This window comes from Pteronotus mesoamericanus, unplaced genomic scaffold (genome assembly GCF_021234165.1).
Source record: "Pteronotus mesoamericanus isolate MK-2021 breed Mesoamerican mustached bat unplaced genomic scaffold, CSHL_Meso_final scaffold_85, whole genome shotgun sequence".
NCBI classification, from domain to species: Eukaryota; Metazoa; Chordata; class Mammalia; order Chiroptera; family Mormoopidae; genus Pteronotus; species Pteronotus mesoamericanus.
Window position 1 is genome coordinate 30,482,131 of NW_026555329.1, and position 23,739 is coordinate 30,505,869.

Consider the following 23,739-nt stretch of genomic DNA (forward strand, 5'->3'; position numbering starts at 1 on the left):
CAGGTAGAGGAGCTGAAGAACAGTGGTCTGTTCATTACTTATGTATTGAAACAGCTTGAGAGATTTCCAGAGAAAGTTAGTCTTTGAAGGTATGCGCATCAAATGGACATAATTTGTGTGTGACTGTGTGTGCATATGTGTGTACAAGGACCCATAGTCTATGCTACGTTTATCTGTCAAGGAGAGGCAGTCGACAGTCCCAGTCTCTTACACATTTCGAGAACAGGACCAGATTTTATCAGACCCCAGATCAGACAAGTTTCTTTGATGCACTTTGGGTGCATTTCTAGTGACTGGGGAAGCTTAGCACAGCGTCTGAAAAATAACTGCCTGCTCTGAGCTCTTTGGACAGGGGCATCTTACCCACCTGCCATTGTGGATACTTCTGTTTCCCTTGTTTATTTATTTTTACCATCCAACACTGCACCCTTTCATTACTTAACCTCTTTCTACCTGGGATGGACCTGCCTGTGCTCTGCCTCCCTCCGGCCTCCCCCTCCCACCCCGCGTCTCACCCCCTCGGGAACCTGTGTCAGTGTTTTGAATCCCTAGACTACTCTAGCAGTGAAACTAGACAGATCAGGAGCTAAGGCACATTTGACTGAAAAGCAGCTTTTTGTTTTCTTCTTATGCTGCTTCCCCTTCCTCTTTTCCCAAATAGACATGTAAACACATGTATTTTTTTTTTTTTTTTTTGTTTAGATTTAGCGAATTGGTCCTCTGTGTGTGCCTTGATTTAGCTATTGGGTTGAGCCTTGCTCCTCCCTTCCCTACTCGGATAGGAGCCACTGGGATCTGGAGCTAGAGCTTCCAAATTGAAGCTGGCCCCAGGCCAGGTGACCTTTTCTTTGTAAGTTTCTTTCCTAAGCAGAGTTTGGGGGTTGGAGGGGGGCGGGGAGCTGGGATCTGTTTGGTGCTGTTTGGAGGGGTAGTGAGGAAGGGAGGGGGGTGGAAGAGAGTGAAGGGCTGTTGTTAAACAGTTTCTTACCGTAAGAGGGAGTTCAGACCTAGATCTTTCCAGTTAATCACACAACAAATTTAGCTCATCGCAATAAAAAGCCGCTCAGAGCCGACCGGCTCTTTTAGGCACTGAGTCGAAACAGGAATCTTTCACCCAGGCATCGCCTCCAGTGGGATCTACCAGCGCCCAGCACCATGTGGGTGACCAAACTTCTGCCAGTCCTGCTGCTGCAGCATGTCCTCCTCCATCTCCTTCTGCTTCCCATCGCCATCCCCTATACAGGTTAGTTCTCTCTTCTTCTTCATTATCATCATCATTATTTTAAGTCTCTGTTACTAATCTTTCCTTTGCCTAACACTTTCTCTTTACCCCAGTCCCAGCATCCTTTCTTACCTCAGTGTGTGGTGAGGGAGTTTAAAACTTCTCATTGTCCTTTCTTTTGATCTATTTCTATTTGCAAAGCATTTAAAATGATAACATCCCCTCAGTGTGTCTCCCCCACCCCCACCCCCTGCTGACCCAGCCCCTTCTCCCTTCACCTAATGGTTGTGGACTGACTGTAGAATAGGAATGAAGTGCTAACACTGGCTGGAACTTGGCTGATTTGGCCAAGTTTAAAGCTGCACAGAAGGTCTAGTCTGGAGAGGGGAGAGCGTTGGTCAGGACAGCAGGGAATCATTTTCTTCCAGAGGATAATTTTCCATGACAACCCACTACCCCCACATCACTTGGTCATCATTCAGAACCAAATTATGGCTTTATGCAGGTTTACATTTGGAGAAGGCAGGTTAAACTCTGAATATGTGCATATTATGAAAATGAAAGAGAAAGCCTTCCTTCTAAGATCTCATTCTTTCTGGGTAGGGGTGCCTGCCTGCCCTTCTGAAACTGCAGGGCAAGGAAAGCAAAGACCGTGGGACTTGGATTAAGGCTGCGGAACTTCTTTCCGTGTCCCATTTTCTCCCCTGAACTTACAGGTTGGGAAGGAGTTGCTTGGGAGTTCAGGTTGCCTGAAAGTTGAGAGATTTCATTTGCTGGTTTGGGAAGTTTTCTGTTGTAATCAGGGCAAGAGGAAACATCTGCGTTTGGTTGTATTATCATTGTAGTGGCTGGTATGCCAAGGGGAGAAGGTAGTGAGCATCATGGGTGGGCACAGGGGAATAGAAGGGTGGAACAAAAACCCAGCTGGTAGACATGGCCTTTTCATAATCTAAAACAGAAAGCTGGCTATATCTTTTAAGATAAGTTAAATATGAAATTCATCAGATCTCTGATATAGTTTCTGATGTAATACAAAGGTTGAAAACATCAAGGATTTGCTAAATGATAAGAAATCATTCAATCCACCTGACTTTCTTCTGTTTTGTGAAGTGGCCCCTTTGGAAAACACCACTGTGTGGGAAGGGTCCGTTTGAAAACATTTAGGTCAGATTTCTAAAGAGGTGAAAAAGAAGTGAGTGCAGTCACCAGGTTATCATGCTTGAGTGTCATGTTAAAATAGATTCTTCTAAGATGTTGCTTGTTTAGGGGAATTTGAGCATAAATTGGAACCCTGGCTAATATTCAAGGGCTTTCATTTTTAAAGGTTGAAATGCTGATGGTCTGAAGTAGACTACGGTTACCTGAAATCATCTGTGCTGATGCAAGCAAGGGCAAGGCAGTGTGGAAAACCCAAACAGTAGATCAACCATAGACAATGTCTATTTATTTTTGGCACGCATTACGAAGTTTTGGCAGGGGATATACATTCGTAATTATATTTCACTTTGGCTAATGTTGAAATGACTGTGCTTCCTGAGTATAGGGAAAATGTAGCCCAAGAGTGTGCTGGCAGGCGAGGAGAGGCCAATTGGGAATTACAGATAGGCTGTGAATAATTCCTGAAGTGTATAATGCTAAAATTGTCATCAAAAGAGGGTCTGCCTTTGTTGGGTGGCAAGTTTATTTTGATAGTTTTTTAAATAACATTCTTCAAAATGGAAAATGTGGATAGCCCTCGTAGAACATACAAGGAAAGTTTGTTCTTTTTTATATCACCTAATGTTAAACATTTACAATTTTTTGTTGTTACTTCGGTTATACTTTTATCTTATGCATTTATATTGTACATATTGTTAAATAATGCAATGTTAGAAAAGAATTGAATACTATAATGAGGTGACATCCAGTTATGAGCAGAATGTATCATGGAGATATTTTATTTAAAAACTTTCTTACGAAGTATTCAATGCAGTGGACTCAAGCCATTTCTATAGAAGTTGGTCTACAGAGAATTACCCTCCATCTTCTCCTACCTACATTGGAAAGAGATATCCAATTCCTTGTAACAATTGAAGCATTAAATAAGCACCTAATGTGGGAGATATAAAGATGAACAAATGAGATAGAAACCTCCATTATTAAGCAACTGTGTGGACCAAGCCCTAAAAATAAAATTTATTTAATTCTAATAAGATTGGCATTGTTGGGCTCATTTAACATGAGGAAACGGAGGTTAATGACCTTAATTATCTTATAATCTTAGTTTAAGGGATAGAGCTGAGATTCCTACTCAAATCTATATGCATGAAATATATGGGGTTGAAAAGAAAACTATATTAAAGCCAATAGCTGTGAAGTTAGTTGAAACTGCCTTTAAAAAAAATCCATTTTGCTAAGAACTATAAAAAAAACTGTTTTAGAAATACTATTATAAATGATTGAGAGAGAGTTCATTTTTATGTTAAAGGATCAAGTCTGGTTTAGGGAGTATATGGTACCCTAGCTAAGTATGAAGAGATGGGTAGTCATACAGTATAGTCAGTACCTAAGTCAGGGGAACACAAAGTGACCAAAGGTGTAGAGGTGAGAGAGTACAAAAAAGGACAGGTAACTATGTGGGGCTAGTATACTGAGTACCTGAGGTGTGTAATATGAGTTGTGATTAGAGAAGTAAGGTACGATAGCATGCATACGTGGTAAATATTGTGCCAGACTACTCTATTCTGAACATCACGGGCTGCCAGCAAATGTTTCTGGGTTGACAAGGTACCTGATGGAAGCTGCATTTCAGTATGGTTGCCTTGGCTGCCGTGGGGCGGGAAAGTGGTAGGCCGAAACAGGCAGCGAAGGAAGAGACCGGGAGGCTTCTATACCAAGGAAATACTGAACAAGGAAGTGTAATGAAAGAGAAGGAGGGAAATATTTAGGGAGGTGTCTCTAATCTCAAACTGAACATCCCTTCATTTTGTAAATCTCTTGGGAAGAGATCATTATGCTGCTTCTCAAATAGCTACATTCGGTTTAAGTCTGACATGATCTTTTCCTTCTGACATCTTTATTTGGCATACTGTTACCTTCTCTAAAGAAGGGGGGATGATTGTGAAATCCGAGTCCTAGGTAATAGCAATGAAAATCTGGATTAATATTTATGATTCTTGTCTTTGAGAAGTTTAAAATCTCCAGTCACAACCATTCCCTTCCATTAATTATTTGTGTACTTTCATCTTAACATCTTGCCACTTCAAGCTGTTAATCACTAATCATGGGGGTAGGCTTCTCAGAATATGTGGAGCCAGATTCCTGCTTCTTTCCACACCCTGCAAATCCTTTCCTTGCACGAGTTTCCTTTGAAGTCAATGGTAAGTCCATACATAGAAGAAAATATATGAGGTACTGAGAGAAATGAGTGTGAGGCCCAGGGACCGGAGGGAGAAATGTGTCTTTCTTCAAGCACCTTGATACATTTGACCCTACTCTCTGTAGGTTTTCACTACCACCCTAATGATTTCAGTTCTAAAACAGGGACTTCAGGTTCTTCAGGAAATATAGCTTCCAGAATGTTTTCCCATAGTGGGAGAAGGGGAAAAAGGAGTTGCAATTTAAAGTACAGGAAAACATGACAAAGTTGGAGTGATCTCTCACCCTTTGATTTCATTTCAATATTTTGTTTATGAACTTCAACAAACAGTCATGCACACACACACAAAAAATAGTAGAGCAAAATCTGATCCAAAGATATTTTTGAGTTGCTTCCCAAATTAAGCTTTTAACTGTTTTCAGTAAAACAAACATCAGTTGTTAATACATATGGAAGAGAAAGTTGAAACTGTTTTCTGCAAAGAAATTTTATTTTCTGATGCTGTTTTTGAATGATTTCTGTTTTGAATTTTTCTTTTATTTAAGAAGGAATTAATTTCATAAATGTGTGTATTACATGATGTACAACTAGCTTGAAATTCACATTTTTGAGTAATTAGTTACTGACTCAGTAGAAATGACTGAAGTTTAAGGGAAAGAGCCTAAGTCATGAGAAATAAATAATGAAAAGGTGATCCTGGTATCTGTTTCCGATTGCCTTTGATTAGTTTTGCAGCTCCACATAAGCTTTTTACTCCTATTTATTATCTAGTAAAGGGAAATTATAGATTTATTTGCTTTTTAGAATGTATTTTTATCTTTAGATAAAAGGTAGTGATGTAAAAATTTATCAGCATGGAAGGGTAGAATATTATTATGAGGTACAGCCACATATTAACATATTTCAATGGGACAACTGAGGAGCTATGGAATGAAACACAACCAGCAAATGCACAGGTTTTCTTTCTCTCAGCAGTCTTCAATGCTTGCTTTCATATTGCATGGTATTGAGATAAGAAACCAGAGCATTGACCAGGGATTCTATTTTATTTGATAATTCGTAAAATTCATATCTGAACTTAATGCTTATCTTAGACTTTTTAAATATCTCTGTCACTTAGATGTGCATAATGAATACATTATACATGAAGCCAATTTAATATTTTTGGTTAACATAATTTGAGAAAGAAATACATATACACATATATAATTCTTTCATTTTGGTGTATAGGTTTTTCTAAAAATATACGATCTGCATCTATTAGCTATATTTATTTCTAAGAAATATTCCTATTTGTACAGAAAATGAGATGATTATTACGCTATGAGATATTTCATAGCCGCTGAGAAACAGTGCACTAAGGTCAAAATGAGGAGAAACTCTTAATGAAGAAATTCATCTCCCATTAAAATGGTCCTGTGATAGGAACCAAAATTTGAAAATAATTACACTACTTTTTCTCTTGGGAGAATAAGATTCACTCTTATGCCAGACATTAAAGAATAAAATTTTAAAAACAAAACTAAAACAATGCATATTAATAACATTAACTATCCATATTGGTATCTAAATATTTACTTCATAAGTATATTTTAAAAAGCTCCTTCTAGTCCAAATATAATATAACTTTTTTTTTTAGAGTGAGTAAGTGGCATAGTAGCATTTCAGGTAATTAAACAAAGTCTATTGGTAAGTCAATGAGAATGTCAGAATTGTATCATCTGTCTGCAAATATTATGCAAGACATTTGGTCCACACTCAATAAATAACATGTTGATAGATTATTTGGTTGATTGAATTTCTGTGTTAAAATGTCTTTTAAATTGTATCTGTTGTACCATAGCCATTCAATCTTGTAGGGCAAAGAAAAATTAAAAATGAAAGCATTACTACATAAATTAGTACCAGCCTTTTGGGTCTAGTGTTCTGGAGTTTTATAGAGAACAAGAAATTTAGAGGAATTCATGTTTTTTCTCATTTCTTGGGAACTTCAGGTCAGGATATTAATAAGTAGCATCTGTCCATTTAATAAACCAACTGGAGCCAGTGGTTGCTGGCAAACTTGAAAGTATAATGCCATTCTTGGTACCTCACTCTGCTAGCCGTATTTCCAAATTTTCACCCTGTTTTCTTGACACATTTCACCACATATAAAAGCCAAGAATGCATTTCCTGTTCTCATGTCCAAGTTTCTTCTCTACTGATAGCCCTAAAGTAAATCTTCAGGAAATATTTACAAGCCTTAATTTCACATCCTTTCTTAGAAATTCTTCCAGAAAAGATGGCATCCTAAGTGTTTAAGAGTGGGGGTTCTGAAGCCAAGCAGCTGGGTTTCGAATCAGATCTTCTGCATGGTCATTTTTTCCCTGTGTCTTGATTTCTACATCTTAAAAATGAATATATTGTCACTGCCTTTGGTGTTCAAAGGACTGACAGGCAGAGGAGGGGCACCGCCATGTCTGACCTTACACCAGAGCTGTGGCCTCCAGGCCATTTTGATCCTCATGGTGAAGATGGTGATCATGATTAGAAACCAGATGACTTGAGGAAAATGAGGATAAAGAAGCAAATTCTTGATACTCTAATGGTATTAAGTAGATTACATCTTTTAGGATGTTTTAGTTTGTGTTCAGGTTTTTAACAGGAGGCTTCATGCTATCCAGAGGCCTTGTAGAATACTTTCATGAAGAAAAATGATATTGCTACATTAAAGGATAAAGTTTTACATATATTTGATTTGCAGCATTTGGCCTGATTTCAAGACAAATAGTTCAGTGATATTAAGAAACAGTGCCACAAAGTGCAGAAAACACCTACGTAGGAAATGAGAGGGGCTCGAAGATGACTAGTATGAGATACTTTAAAGAGGAAGTCTGAAGTATTTGTCCACTGCACCATTTTTAGTGAGAAGTTTCTCACCTGTCTTTGAATTGACTTATTTAATTAATACTATAACTTGCATACTGACTGAGTATAGAAGGAAATGATAAATTATAGAGTGTAATATGATATGCCTTGGTCCTTGCTTTCAGACTGTGTGGAAACTATCATGTTAATTATTTCTTTAGAGTGGACTCTGTCCTAATTTTTAAAAACATCCTTCATTTGAAAGAATGTAGATGAGTAACTCTGCATGACAAGTTATTTATTCTTTACTGGCTACAATATTCCTCTCTTGCTTTTAACTATCGGAGACTATCACTCCCCACCTCACTCCAGCCCCAACCCGTAGAGGTCTAGTACATTGTCAGATAAAATCATCATCTGGTAGATGATCCTTAAGGACCTATTTTTTACATGAGCCTTAAAAGTTTATTCTCCCTCTTTTTTACTATTAATAATAGAAGGACAGAAGAAAAGAAGAAACACACTTCATGAATTCAAAAAGTCCGCAAAGACCACTCTATTTAAAGAAGACCCATTACTGAAGATTAAAACCAAAAAAATGACTACTGCAGACCAATGTGCCAATAGGTGTATTAGGAATAAAGGACTTCCCTTTACTTGCAAGTAAGTTTCTTCATTTTATTCTTGGGATAATTTTCCAAATATAGCATGTACTTATTATCATCATGATTTTTTTTTGTATTCAATGTATTTTGCCCTTAAAATTTTAAGTTTGCCTTAGTTTTGAACACATTGCAACAGAAGACTTAGCTCTCAGGTAATGGAAGTTTGAGTAAGGAAGGGCATATAAACTGAAATCTTTTACAATACCCAGTGGCTTTGGTTATGGAATTTATGTTTTCTCATCTTATAAACAATTGAACTTTAGGAACTAAAATTTAGTTAGATTAAATTTTATCTCTCTAACATTTAAAAATATTCTATTCCAAGTAAACATTTTTTTTTTCCTTGCAAGAGGAGTAAAGGAATTTTCAGAATATAAGTTGGGCAACAGCCAAAATTTACTATAACTTATGTCATTGTCTTTGGGGATTTAAATAAAAGGTGTTGAGAGAATTAGATTAAAAAACTGGAGAGACTGGTGTCAGCAGCAGAGGCTTTTTAAAAGAAACTAGGGTTAGTGATGATGATGTTTTAGGTGAAAAGTGATGGGGTAATTCAAAGAGGCATGAGGGGACTTGGTGAGTTTTCTTATCTCATGAAAGTCCCTGTGTGACCTCACAGGGAAGAATTCCTTAATATTTTGCCAGTGATTCCAGAGGATAATATTTAAAGTTTTGGGCAATGAAGGTAACAATTTCATTTGAATACTTTCCTAACTGCCTGAGGAAAATACATTTCCTAGTTCTTCTCCATAAACATTTCTCCCCTTACTCAACGTTCCACCCTTTCATTCCCTATTTCATCCCACATTTTCCAGGATTGAGCATGACACCCTGTGAATTTTAAATTCTACTGTATTACATTTGGGTCACGACACATAATAGGAACACAGATTTAGTCAAGTCATGGCAAGTGGTCTTAATCTCATCTTGCCTTTCTCAGAGAAATAAGTATTATGGGCCTGAGGAGAAAGGATGTGGTCAGAGAAGGTCATCAACAGATTTAAAAGGAGGAGAGACTATATCCTTTCATTCATTTACAGCTCCTCTGGAAGTATTTTTGTAGCCAAACTGCCACTTTCAGGGAAGTGGGGGATTGACTTTGCATATATATTCCTATGTAGATTCTGTTTCCCCATCTTTCTGATAGAACCTTGAGATAGTTAAAAGTAAATTAGAGAAAATCACTCTCCATCAACATCACTGGAAATGTTATAGCAACTGAGGAGGGTGGAGGGACTGTATTTTACCCCCAGGTTTGGAAGGACTGGGCAAAGGGGATCGGAGAACCACATTTCGTTGGTTTTTAACTCTGAATCTGAAAATACACCCTCCTGGATTCACAAATAAGGAAAGAATTGCTACCTTTTGATTTTCACATTAATCAGCTTAATACCTATTAAAAACAAAACAAAACATAAAACCTTTTCCTTTGTTTTATTTAGGAGAAACTAAAATTTGTTTCCTTCGTTGAAGAACATGTGTGACATGATTAAGAAATCTTTACATATCCCATATACATGAGGTTTCATATTTTCCTGCCATATTCTGGTTGTGTGAAATTTAGTCTCCAAGTTTACGGCAACCTATACAGAAAAACACATGCAATAATACCTGTTTACAACTGAAGTTCTTCTGCCTGGAAACTGTGTCATCCTTGTTTATCTATCACATTATGTGTATGTTATACATATGTGTTTGGAGTCACTAAATACATTAGTTATTCAGAATTAGACATACTGTGATACTCTGAAGTTAGATTCTTAATAGACTAAAGAATCTTTTTGCTGATTTGTTATATGGTCTAGAATTATTGGAAAACAATGGCAAATAAAGGAAAATGTTTGGAATATACTAACAAAGCTGTGTGAAATTATTGGTGATTGGGTGATCATGGAGTGGAATATTCTCAAACAATGTTTCCTCTTGAGAAGGGATCAGCAATATTGATTTTATAGAGATTGAAATTTTTCTTTGATGGATAGGGAAGATGACCAGAATGCCTGATTCTAAGCTCTTCAGAAAATTTGCTATTCATCAATTGGCTCAAGAGAAAAACACAGGGGGCTTTCCTTTCCTGCCATGAACAACTAGAAAACTAGACTAAATAAATTCTTGAAATGAAGATGATAATTAAAACAAGGCTAAGATAAAGATTTGTAAAGTCAAACTTTAAAGAAGATGCAACTCATGAAATTGAACAGCTTGGATCCAGTCCAAATGGAGGTGTGATGATACAAGGAAACACTTTCCTGAGAGAATATATAGAGAAAAAAAATGAATGACATCAGCCTGGAAACCCTGTCCCCCACTTTCCAGATGTAATCACCTTGGTTTTCACAGAGCAAATCTTACATGACCCTGATGGGGCCCTTGCAAGGTGACCTCATGTCAAAGCTGTGTGGAAAAGTAGTTTAGATATGTGTGGTCCATTTTTATTTTAATGGGAAGTTAAGTGGCAAGTTGTTGGGTCTGTTACTTTAAAATTACTTTTAGATGTTTGTTTAGTTTTATTTTTATATGTGTTTTTTTAATCTAATTAATATGTATTCAAGGTCATTTAACACCCTCCCCTGCCACCCTGCAATAGGGAAATAGGGAATTTAGCAGGTATTGCATAAGCTTACAGTTTACGAGATCAAAATTCAAGTCGATTATTAGCCAATTCTATCTTATCAAGTGATTCTGCCACAGCTGCAAAAGTAGTACTTTTATGATTTGCTCTTAATTACTGTTTCAGCTGTAAAATGTTTTTATAGGTAGGCATTTTGGAATATCTATATGCAAATCAAAGCACAAAGTTTATGAATAGAATGTTTTGAAGTTATGGATATAGAATGCAATATAGTAAATAAAACATAAAATAACAGGGAAAATATTTCTAAAATTTTATGTCTTTTAAAATATTTGTTTTATAAATCTTATTTCCCCCTGTTTGATATTATTTAAAAGTTGTCAAATACTAAGAAATAAATGACTAAATTGAAATATCTAAAATTAGGAGATTATTTGTTCTCAAAAATATATGGACTGGAAGAAAAAATCCTTATTTTTAGAAAAAAATTAAAAGTACACAGATTTTCTAAAATACTTGTACATGGTGGCATTGTAAGTACAATAGTGAGACATTTTTATGTAATTCCTTAATGGAAGGAAAATAGTTCAGAATTCCAATACTATTTCACATATTATAAAAAACGGTAACGTTCAAAATGTAGAAAATTTTATCAAGCACCTTATTTACCATTCTTGGTTAAGACATTTTGCATTTATCATTTTTCTTCAGAAAGACATTTATATTGCCCTCCTTGGTTAAACCATGTGTCCATTCATTAAAATCTGTGTAAATAGTAGTATTCCTTCTTTTCATTCAGATATTTTTTTCAGGGCCTTTGTCTTTGATAAAGCAAGAAAACGCTGCCTCTGGTTCCCTTTCAATAGCATGTCAAGTGGAGTGAAAAAAGAGTTTGGCCATGAATTCGACCTCTATGAAAACAAAGGTAACTGGCCTTTCCTTAAATATTCATAGTGCAATAAAGTATAAAGTGTATGAAATTTCCTGCCACAGTGCTCCTTCCCACTGATATTTCTATTATATACTGCATCTGATATGCAGCTAATTCATCCATTAAGACAGATGACATGAGTACCTTGAGGATATTCAGTATGATACTTTTGAGTAAAGAGATCATTTCCCAAACTTTCTATAATTAGATAACTCTTTCTCTCTTTGTTTATTTCTAGGAGACTCTCCTAGAATTGGTGGTGTGCGTGTTATTTCAGAAAGTGCCACCTTAAGCTATCACTTTAAGACATCTTACATTATGGCTAATTTTGGGCTTACTGTAGTATTTTAAATTTTAACAACTTTCAATAACTTAGTTATAGTGATGATTGGTGATAATAAAAATGTGGAGATATTGAAAAATTAGTTGGATCTGTTATTTGGATCTATTTCTAATTATTATGTTCTTTAAAAAAATCTTTAAAAAAGAATTGAGACCAAATTGCTTGTTAATTTGTCTATTTTGGTATTCTGATATTATATTCACAAGGTATTTATTTGTTCAAAAGCAGAATTATATCAATAAATAATTGAAGAATATTAAATAAATATGGATTTAACAAAATAAATCTCTCATCACAAAAATAATCATGGACTGTATTTATGATAATAGTATTTATTTTCATTTTAATGTTTACTTAAATCACATTGTCTTATTAATGTGTGTATTTGGTAATATAAATAGATATTTTCTTCTTAACTGGGTATATATCTAAATTAAATTGAGATTAATTCATGGTAGACAATAAAAGAATCTCTATACACCCCAATAATTCTACAAATCCTAAACATTACTCATCATCTGGTATAAGACCATCTTCAATCTTCTAGGTTGCCAACACCTGTATTGTAGTTGAAAGCAACGATACTGTTTGACAGAAATATACAGCATGGTTCAATTTGATTGCCCTATAATTTAACAGTTGAAATGTTAGCAAAATTGAAAAAAAAATCAGCGTAATGTAAATATCTCCCTTTCTTGCACACATGTGTGTGCATCTATAAAAACCTACACAATTTTAGTGAGATACAGACAAATTAGTTATTTTTTATTTTCTTAAAGTAACTTTCTGAATTCTTTATAGGTTTTACAAATCACTTAATGGTCACTTTTAATATTTTCTTACCATGGTCTGCAGAGTTGAGCAAATCATTCCGCTTATTTAAATTTGTCAGGCCATGTAAGGAGATTAAATGGTAATGGAAAAAATACAATAAATTAAATGAAAAAATTAATTTCTCTGCTAGTTGAGTATAAAGACTATGTTAGTACATAGACTAATCTCTGCAGTAACCAGGTATATGCTCATAAAATGAAACTTCCCAATAATCTTTTTTTTGTTTTTAATTATCTGAAATGTATTATTTTGAAAATATTAGTAGAGTTTTAGGCAACATATTTCAATATGATTTGACATAGTTTTCAAGCATTAATTGCTTTAAGATTTGAATGGTATTTTCTTTTTCATTTAAATATATGCAGCATTGTTCACTCATAGCATTTTTCTCCTCTTTCTTCTGATAGACTATATTAGAAACTGCATCATTGGTAAAGGAGGTAGCTACAAGGGAACGGTATCTATCACTAAGAGTGGCATCAAATGCCAGCCCTGGAATTCCATGATACCCCATGAACACAGGTAAGAACATCGTGAAAAAGAGAGGATAAACCTCCTACTACTTCAGACTAATCCTACAGTTCTATAACTTAGCCAAATTTTCTTGAATTATATTAGGCCAAGGATTATGTGAGTCCATGACTGATATTTAGCCACAGATTAATAAATTTATAATTAAGATATGGCCTAACATTATCTTACATCAAAAACTCAATTTTGAGCCCCGGCTGGGTAGTCCAGTTGGTTAGAGCATTGCCCCAATTTACCAACATTGTGGGTTCTATCCCCAGTCAGGGAACATACAAGAATCAACCAATGAATGCATAAATAAGTGGAACAACAAATCAATGTTTCTATCTCTCTGTTTCTCTCTCTCTTTCTTTCTTCGTCTCTCTCTCAAATCAATAAATTAAAAGTTTTTTTTTTAAAAGTCTCAATCTATAGATCTTGGTATTTATGAAAAAATAATAAAAATGTAAAATTTTTAAAAGACTTACCCCTACTTTTATCTTTGGGAAAGTTCATCACTCTGCAGTTGAAATAAAGAAGTTGACTGCATAAATTAGGGATGGACAACATTCTGACCTTACCCAAGGGCCAAATATTCTTTAATTTTGTGTTCTCGAACTTAGCTGCACATTAAAATCACCTGCTAGGAGCCCTTAATGAATCCTACCATTCAGGTGTTAACATAGACAAATTAAATCAGAATCTGTTGAAGAAATAACCCATGTACCAGCATTTTTTTAATGTTCCCCAGATGATTCCAAAGTATAGTCAAGATTGAGAACCTCATGCCTCAGATTGACCAGCTTTCCCATCTTACCTATTGCCCAAAGACTGGAAAAACCTTTGGTTCCTTGGGAATTCAAAGTCTACACTTAAGAATTGTGTTCGTTATAACAGATGAATGCTATTAAAAATGAGTAAACATAGTATCCATAGGCTCATTAGTATGAAAGTTTCCATCCTAATGGAGAAACATAGATATCTATTAACCACTAGAGAACTAAACATAGCAAGATTTCAAGACTTATTTCCACAATTTTAACAGGAACTAAAGTAGTTGGAAATAGCTCTCCCTGGTTATTAAATGCATTAGAAGATTTAGTTTATCATGTGCAAGTTGCCTTGCTGGGAAGTGTAACTGGTTTATCTCATTCAATCCTCCCAAGAACCACATAGTGAGTAGTTTTATTAATTCTGTTTTATATATAGTGAAACTGAACCAAAAAGAGTCTTAGTAACTTTTCAAAGTCATTCACAGCTAGTAAGTGGCATGGCCAGAATCCAAGTCCAGCTAATGTCACTCTATAACCTTTGCTTTTCGCAACCTGCAGCATGATACCCTTAGCAGGCCAGTAGGACACATGCTGTGACTTGCTTTGCAATAGTGAGGATAATTTTACCTTGAGGAATCTACTTTTTATTCCTTTTCATTTTTTGAAGGGTTTAGTTATGTAGGATGATTTTACTTCAGTAAACAAAGAGGAGTTAATTGGCCCATAAAGGAAAAGTTTTTGTTGCTTCACATTGGGATCAAAACTGTGATCTCAGCCTAATTAACACCAACTAGAAACCAGTGTTACTGATCGGTTTGAACAAATAAGTATTTACAGTATTTCAATAGCAGAAAACAACTAATTTTTCCAAATTATATACTTTTAAGTATATACAAATATTTCTACAGTGTAGTATTGTCTTTATATTACAAAAACAAACAATATACTGGTAATTGGTTTTGTCCTCTCATAACTATTTGGATGGTGTCACTTCCAGGACAGTGAGGAACCCATTTTATCTAAATAGACATATCTATGCTTTTCATGAACAAAGGAACATTTGAAATCAATCCTGCCCAATCCTGAGAGTGCCCTGGACTGACCTGGTAGAGGTCTAGTTTCAACCCAAATTCTCTATGATTGTGATTCTACGCTAGAGGAGTAAATGTGAAATAAATCTCCCTGGGAACAGGCTTTCCAGTCCAATCAGCTATTTTTCCAACAATCAGTTCCTTGAGTCAGGGCTGAGAAAATCTTGTACATTAATCAAAAATATTTAAAATGCAATGGAACCAACACTTCATTATCATCCCTTAGCAGATTATTGGAACATCTGCATGATAGCTTAACACTTTTAAGTGTTAACGAAAGATTAACTTCATGGGAAATGGAAAGGGGAATATATATCTTTGTCAAGAGGAATGATTTCCTGTTGACTCCCTAAATTGAAATATTTTATAAGTGGCTTAATGGGAAGATGATGATAGATGACGAAATTAGTATAGAAGCTTAACTAGAAAATCAGGTGACCTGATATCTACATCTCTATCCTTCATTGGCTACCCTGCATTCATTAATAAAGCAGATGATAGAATAGATCAAGTTTCCTATGAGCACAGTTTATGTTAAAAGAAAAGGTGACTAGAACCCAGAAGATCTAATTTATATTTCAAAGTACCTTTACATATAGCTCAATTTTAAATATTTCTTACTTATCTCTCTTAAAGCCCTGCTAACAAGGGCAAGGAACCAAAAATAGTATGAATGTAGTAAAAGTTTATTACAGAGCTTATTGACTGGTGCATGGATGTTGTATAACAGGTTTTCATAAACATTTGTTGAATGAACACTAGTAAGTGAAAAGGCCAGGGCTAGGCATCACTCCTTGGTCAAGTATGGGGTGCTAAAGAAAAGCATTCCAACTCCACAGAACACAAGGGAAAACAAGTTAATTTGTATAAAAAGCCAAAGGATGAAAAGATGACCCAGAATGCTCTTTACCCTCCAGGTCTTAAAGAAGAACCTGATATTCATTGATACAGAATTGTGGAAAGGAGCACATTTTTTCATCCCTCATTTTGTTAATTCCAGTGGGGAAACTTTACTCATCTTTCAGTCATATTTAGGTTTGATTTCCACTTTCTCTCTCTTCCTTCTGACTTTTTTTTTCCTATTATACCGCTTACTGATTCATTCACTACATTTTCACACCTTCTTTTTGACTTTACAAATCCACTGGAAATATATGTGTGTATATATTTATTTGTGTGTGTATATGGAACAAAAATCTCTAAAACTGTTGATATTTGTGTGCATTTAACATGTACTAAGGCCATTAGTTTGTTTTTTAATTTCTATTTATTGATTTGAAAGACAGAGAGAAGGGAGAGAAGTAGGGGAGAGAGGTGGCGGGGAGAAAGAGAGAGATACATTTGTTGTTCCACTTCATTTGTTGATTCTTGTAGGTGTCCTACCCAGGGATTAGACTCCCAACCTTGGCATATTGGGACAATGCTCTAACCAACTGACCTACTTGACCAGGTTGTATTTAGTTTCTTAAATAAAGTTAATATGGTACAAAATAAAGGACCTCATAATAATCCAATTCCCTCCATTAATCTTACAAATCTAGAAGTTGAAAATCCAAGGAGTAAATAACTTTGAAAAGTTGAAAACCGAAAGAATAAACAAAGTCTAGCACTGGTGTCATACACCAGTTTAGACACACAAACACACACACACACACACACACACACACGCAGATTTACATGGCAGCAATGTAGATTTTTTGATTAATAATAACTCATTCTTACTACTCTACTGAACTTTTCTTTTCTCTTTTATTTAGGTTTTTTTATTGTTCAAGATCATTTGTCTCCATTTTCCTTCCACCACTTTCCCCCACCCCACCCACCCCCACCTCCCATCCTCAATCTTACCCGCCTTTTTCCATAAGACAGAGTAACAAGAAAATTTTCTAAGATAAATTTGATGAATACATTACTTTATGAAAAAGGCAAAATCAGTTTGGAATCTATAAAAATGATGATTTTTTCATTATAAATCTATGAAAAGTTGGAGAACTGACAGAGATGAAAGAAAAAAAATTAAACAATACCATAATGGGACTAAAACTAAGACAAAAGATGACTTTCAACTTTGAAAATTAAAACTGTTAGGAAGCTGTGAAATCATTATGACCTTCATTGTTCTAATTCTGTCAATCATATGGACTAATGTCTAATTTTTGTTTTTTCATATTTAGAATGCTAGTGAAGTCATTCTGTAAACTTTTTATCTAAAGATATTTTGGAATTTAATAATATTTATAATATTTAATAGCTTCCTTGAAAATATTTTGTTAGTAGTAAGTCTCTTAGACTAAACTCTGTCTTTTGACAAATTTATATTTTCTAAGGATTTTACTCTGGTGTACTTCACATTCAAGTGAAATTTGCAATTTTAGTGCAAAATATTGCTTAGTACCTGATGTATGTCCACATTCATTTTCTGTCACAACATAATGAAAAAATGATGATTATTTTCATTAGATGTTTCAATGCAAAAGGAACACATTTGAATGATATTTAACAAAAGACTAACATTCTTGGACTTTAAGTACTATTTAAAACTCAGAAATCAGTAAAAGTACAAAAAGCTTTACAGCAAAAATAGAACTTAATATTGAAAATGCTACCAGATTTTCAAAACAGTGTTTACTAGTGTTACCTACAGATGTATATTCTTTATTTATGATTTTTTGTGTATGTGCCATCTAGCAGACAAATACAGTATCATTGAGGTCAGTACCACAAGCAGTACAAAGAATAAAAAAGGTTCTTGATTTTGATATTGTGTTGAAATACTTTATGCTGGTAACAACACTCTGACTAGGGCATTAGAAATTTTAAATGAAGGTAATGTATTGCAGTTTCTGCACCCAATGGCCAACTATTATGAATTAAACCTGGAAGCACCAAGTCTCAGTCACAGTGAAAATAACTAAAATTTTTGAAGAGAATAGCAATCGTGTTCTTTACTTCCACAGAGCAGAGACTACTAAGTGGAGCATGCTTAATAATAGGTAGCATTTATTGTCAATTACTCTGTCATCTCTTAGAACTTCGCAAAACAACCATATAAAGTGTAAGATGTTGTAAATTAATGGTTAAATTCATTGTAAAGGTAGGCTAACAGGCTGAGAGAGACTAAATTACCTGCTGGGTCCTCAGTCAGTAAGCAAGAGAGTTGAAATTTGAGTCCAGGTTTAATTTGATTATAGACCTTTCGTTTATGTTACTTCATCAATCTATTTCTCAGTTGTGCAGAAAATAGGAGGGCTATTCTTCATAATAAAAGCAAAAAACAAACAAGTAATTATGTGGGATACGCAGTGTAATTGTGAGATTTCAAGGTCAATTGCAGTGTTTCTTCAGTTCTCTGATTAGTAGCCTTGCTCAGTCACTTGCTATCTTTAAATGAGGCTTTAAAATTGTGGTTCAAACAATGTTCATTACATTCTCGAATGTTTGCCTTTTTTGCAAATTCAAAGATGAATCATGCTTAATGATTTTGAATATGTGAACTAAGTTAGGTAAATGTTTATAAAATTTAAGGATTTTAAAAATGGATGCAAATTACAATTCAAGTTAATCTCCTGGATGGGGCAAAAGTAGATTTACAATTGTTCATATGGAAAATAATACAATAATTAATACTACAAGAATGAACTCTGTGTTTCATGTACTCACAACTATAAACCTGCTTTTCCCCACCCAATATATGGGAGTCTGAGTTAGAATAAAGGTTTCTCTACTTTAAGGAAAAACATACCCATAAATTAGCAAAATTAATAGGCCAAAAGTGAAGTTGCATGCGCTTATACTGTAATGATTGTCATTTTAAAACTAGCTTTTTGCCTTCGAGCTATCGGGGTAAAGACCTACAGGAAAACTACTGTCGAAATCCTCGAGGGGAAGAAGGGGGACCGTGGTGTTTCACAAGCAACCCAGAGGTACGCTACGAAGTCTGTGACATTCCTCAGTGTTCAGAAGGTAAATGAACCTGAATGCCGTGTGGGGCTCTCTGCTCCTCCTTTGTGTAGAACTGCAGCTCTCCTGAAAGGTTAACAGAATGAATCAAATCACAATAAATATGTTGTTCATTCAAATACAACTATAGAGAATTATCTGAGCATTTTATACAAAGTTTTAAAACTGAATTATCACAAGATTAATGTAGAATAATGGAGCGAGTTATCAGTTTGTGGATTTTAGTAGTGCCGGAGGCATCCTTCCGGGGAGAGTCAAAGTTTGGGCTTCTTCATTTACTATCTGGAGCTCATGTACCTCAAAAATCTGATCCTGTACATCAGCTGAAAGGAGCTAAATGAAACTTACTCCTCATGAGTAAAGCTAATGCTCTATTCATCCAGCTCCTGCTTCCACAGAAATTTTATCAAACCTACTCTGACGTGCTGTGGCAAGGGTATATTGACCCATAAGAGAAAATGGGAGGGGGCGGTCACTGGAAGTGGATACACCTGTGTGTGTTTTGGTACAAATATGACTCAAACCAAATCGAATACATAGACTGTGGCAATATTGAGAATATTACGTGAAGGATCAAAGCTGTCTTGAAGGCAGGCACCCTAAATCCATATCTATGTTTTTACCTCCTCTCACAGCATAGGAGGGCACTGTCCTTACTTTTGCAGTGGAAAACTAAATGGCTGACGAGAAGGAAGAGTAACCATTTCAGCACTGCATGTGGTTTTATTTTTCTTAGTTATCTGACTACCAAATAGCTGGCTTTTTAGTTTTGTCAGGCACTAAAATTTGAAAATCCAAATGAAACATGGATTAAATTCTGATATAAATTTCGTAGGATTTTGAAGTACTTGGGGGCGGGGGTCTGCTGAAATGCTGTCAAATTTTTATAGTAAGGTATCTTACCAATTTGTTATTAACCAACTTTTTAAAAAATCTATCTTCCATAAATATCAATTTAATATTAGGTTGATATTATCACATAAAAAGACCATTGTTAGTTAATTGTCACAGAGAAGGTGAATATGTTTTCTGTTGTCAGTTAATTTAAAGTTCTTGACTTCATGTGCTAGAGCCAGTTCCATCTGTTTGTAAATTCTTACCTTTCATTCATTCCATATCATATTCTGTTCACTATAACTTCTTCATTGTTTTCTTCTCTTTTAAAAATAATAAACTGATATGTGATAACATTATGAACAAGTCTGTTTTGTATGAATAAATCTGTAATTAATGTTTGTATTAAATTTACACATGGAAGAAAATAACCTACTTTTCAGAAACTCCATTATCACAGTTTTCTGAATATCATTGCAGGGGATTTTGTTATTGGTTTTGTTTGACCCGGGAAAGTGTTTTCAAGGGAAAGTAACTTTGTCAAACTGTAAATAGTTTAGCATTTATGTTACCTGCCTAGTTGTGTGAGAATGTGATTTTTCAACCCCTGATTTATAACAAGAACGTTCATCAAAATACACTTGTATAGATCTGAACTGATAGGCGATGTAGAATAAATGTGCTAGAAAAGAAATATTTTGTAAAAGCCCAATTTCTAGTTATTCTTATGTCATTAGACTATACATCTCTAATATCCTGTAATCACTTGAGGTCATCGCATCTCCCTTGAAATGAGCATTGCTCATTAGTATAATGGTACATGATGCTGTTGGTTGCCATGGCACTGAAGGTTACAGGTATGCTTTTTCTGGAAACAATTAGAGATCTCACAGTAGTAGAATAACCCTTCTGTGAGAGAAGTAAACCAACACCTGCCCTGTAGGCTAAACATATTTCAGGGACTATGAACTGAGCTGCAATGTTTAAATTTGTTCTATAATGAACAGTGTTTTAGCAGGATTTTAATAAAGAGGATGTAAAATAAGTATTATCAATACATTAATAAAAACTGAGCTCTTTATAATATAATAAAAATACACAAAATAGTGTATGCATGATGTAAATTTCTATTAAAATACAAATGTGAGGGGGAAATGTCAAAATCCAGAATGCTTAAGTAATATAATGGGTGAGCTCCTTTTTTCTATGGGTATAAATTTATTAAATGACAGTTACCAGAGGTTGCATTATTATGGATGTGGTAGTAATGATCAAATCATTTTGAATATTTAAAATTAAGCATGAAAAATACCTGACAAACTTTAAACAAACTTTAAACTGTTTGTTTAAAAAGACATGTAGAACAATATATATATTTTTGAAACACTTGTAACAAACTCTTAAAGAATTATCTGAAATTTGTCTGAAAGTTTGGTTCTTAGAAGACATATATATGTGCATATGATGTCAATGATTAATATTATTTTCTTATAATTTAAACCTTTGAAATATATTAAGCATTCCCATAGAACATAAATACTTTTAAACATTTAAAATCTTACATAATTACATAAATAAAAAAAGGACCATTAACGTTTGATTCAAAGATTGTAGAAAATCAAGGTACGAAAATCTAGTGTCTTGTTTTAACATTTGCGTGGGATTTAAAATAAAGTCACGACTAGTCAATTGGAACAGATGTCTTTTTAATTACTGTCAAATATTCAGGTAAATATATTTTAACCTGTAATCATTAATTTTTAAGTCGTATGCTTAAAATCTTAAATAATAATGCCATAAATTTGTGTTCATTAGAGTCTGTATGGAGAAAGACATTTAAAAACAAAGGTTTAAATAAACTATTATTTCTAAATGTGGATTTGTGAGACTATCCATATTTTAAAACATTTAGTTTTTCTGAAGTAATCACCAGCATGGAATTTTCTGAGATACTTTCAAAATATCTATTTTAGACTGTAAACTCAGATCACCTGTGGTTTTATGATTGAGAAAATGGAGCATAGTATTTTGAGTTAGTTGGTTAATACCATAAGAAAGATGTTAAGTTAATCATACTTATGTTACAATTTGTGTGTAATTTTTATAGTTTTCTACTACTATTTAGGTCAGAATTCTATTTAGAAAAAAACTACTTATGAATAGAAATATTCAGTTTGCGTTTATGTCACCTGGAACAGTATTTTACATTTTTTGGTTTTGTTTTAAAGGGAAGAACTTGCTAGGAGGGTTAAATAAGACTCCGGCTATAATAATGAAGGCCAACAGAAAACAGAGCAGGAGGAGCAATGCTCACCCTCTTGCACTGTTATATAGACTATGCTTTCTCCTAGTTCTTTGAGTAGGTGAATTGGCTTCTATCTCTACTGCTTAACTTTAAGCTGCAAAAACTAGTAAGAGTCTTAGAATTCTGGAAGTTTGAAACGTGACTGTGAGCTTAAACTTTGGCTTTCTTGAGGTAATTTTTATGACTAACTTGGTGGTTTGATGCAGTGGTAAAACAACAAACTTTTTAACCTTGGAAAAGACCAGTCTACTTGCTTTCCCATGGCCTCCTTTTCCACATCCTCCAATAGGAGAAAATCCAACAGGTGGGCAACCTACTGTTGAAAACAAGATGGTAAAGGGTAATTGGGACAATGTTGAAAAAGTCAGGGAAATTGACTTTCTAAAATTATTGCTATCAGTTTATTTTAAAGTATGACCAGTTAGAATGTATAAGGACACATTAAAATATGTAGAACACAAAGGAAGTTAGGGAGAATGGAAAGAACACTGAACTATAATAGGTCAGAAGACCTGTGTTCCAAGTACAAGTTTGACATTTTCTGTTTTAGGTAAGTCCTTTAATAATTTTGTGAGTTTTTCTCACTGCAAAGATCAAATAATTTATTATGTATTAAAATCACTGAATAATCAAAGAATACGTAACAGTAATATATTTAGCATCTCATTTCTATCACAGAATACATTTAATTTTTACCCAACAACATTCATTGATTACCAAAATCTAACATTATTCTTTAATTTTTTCTTGTAACTATTTTATTGTTTATGCCACTACAGTTGTTCCAGTTTTCCCACCTCCACCCAGCCTGCACCCCATTCCCACAGTCAGTTCCCAGCTAACATTTTTCTTATTAACATTTATTTAAAAAAAACTCACTAGGTCTGAAACTTCATTCATACTGTCTCTTTACTATAAACATACTAATTCATGTTTCTATACCATTTTGCTCCTTTTATAGCTAATCCAACTCTCATCCATACTTCAAGGAACAAGTAAAATTCACTCTTTTCTGAAAAGCTGTCTCTGCCAAACACTTAAAACTTTTAGAATAGAACAGATTTTCAACAAACCTACTACTCGACATGGAGCATGGACAAGAAGCATCAGCATTCGCATGGAGCATCCCCACCTCCAGTAACACTTTGTGAAAACTTGCTCTTTAACAAGATGCTCTTTAACATTTAATGTGGACATTGTATGCACATTAAAGTTTGAAACATTGGTTTAACACACTCATTCTAGAAAGTGATCATAAAGAAATTAAAAATACTGAAGTCCAGAAAAAATATTTTATTATAATCCCAATAGTATAGCTTCCTGAAGATAATTTCGTTCACTCTCATTTAAAGGGATAAACTCTTATAAACTGCATTTGCTGAAGGAGACAAAACAGATATATTCTAACTCCTTGAGTGCTATACAAGGTTGGAAATTGCATATGTGGACTCTTAGGTGTGATTGTAATTTGTTATTCTACTTTTTTCTTTAATT

General features: G+C 34.4%; 1 protein-coding gene across 1 annotated transcript in view; it reads left to right on the forward strand.

The window, feature by feature from the left end:
* The first annotated feature begins 1,106 nt into the window (after positions 1-1,106).
* The window catches only part of HGF (hepatocyte growth factor), a 71,170-nt gene continuing 48,537 nt past the window's right edge, over positions 1,107-23,739 (forward strand). The window contains exons 1-5 of the mRNA XM_054564460.1: positions 1,107-1,243; positions 7,925-8,090; positions 11,477-11,589; positions 13,180-13,294; positions 18,967-19,109. Coding sequence (XP_054420435.1) covers positions 1,156-1,243; positions 7,925-8,090; positions 11,477-11,589; positions 13,180-13,294; positions 18,967-19,109 — 625 coding nt within the window. The 5' untranslated portion in view covers positions 1,107-1,155. The remainder of the gene's footprint in view (positions 1,244-7,924; positions 8,091-11,476; positions 11,590-13,179; positions 13,295-18,966; positions 19,110-23,739) is intronic.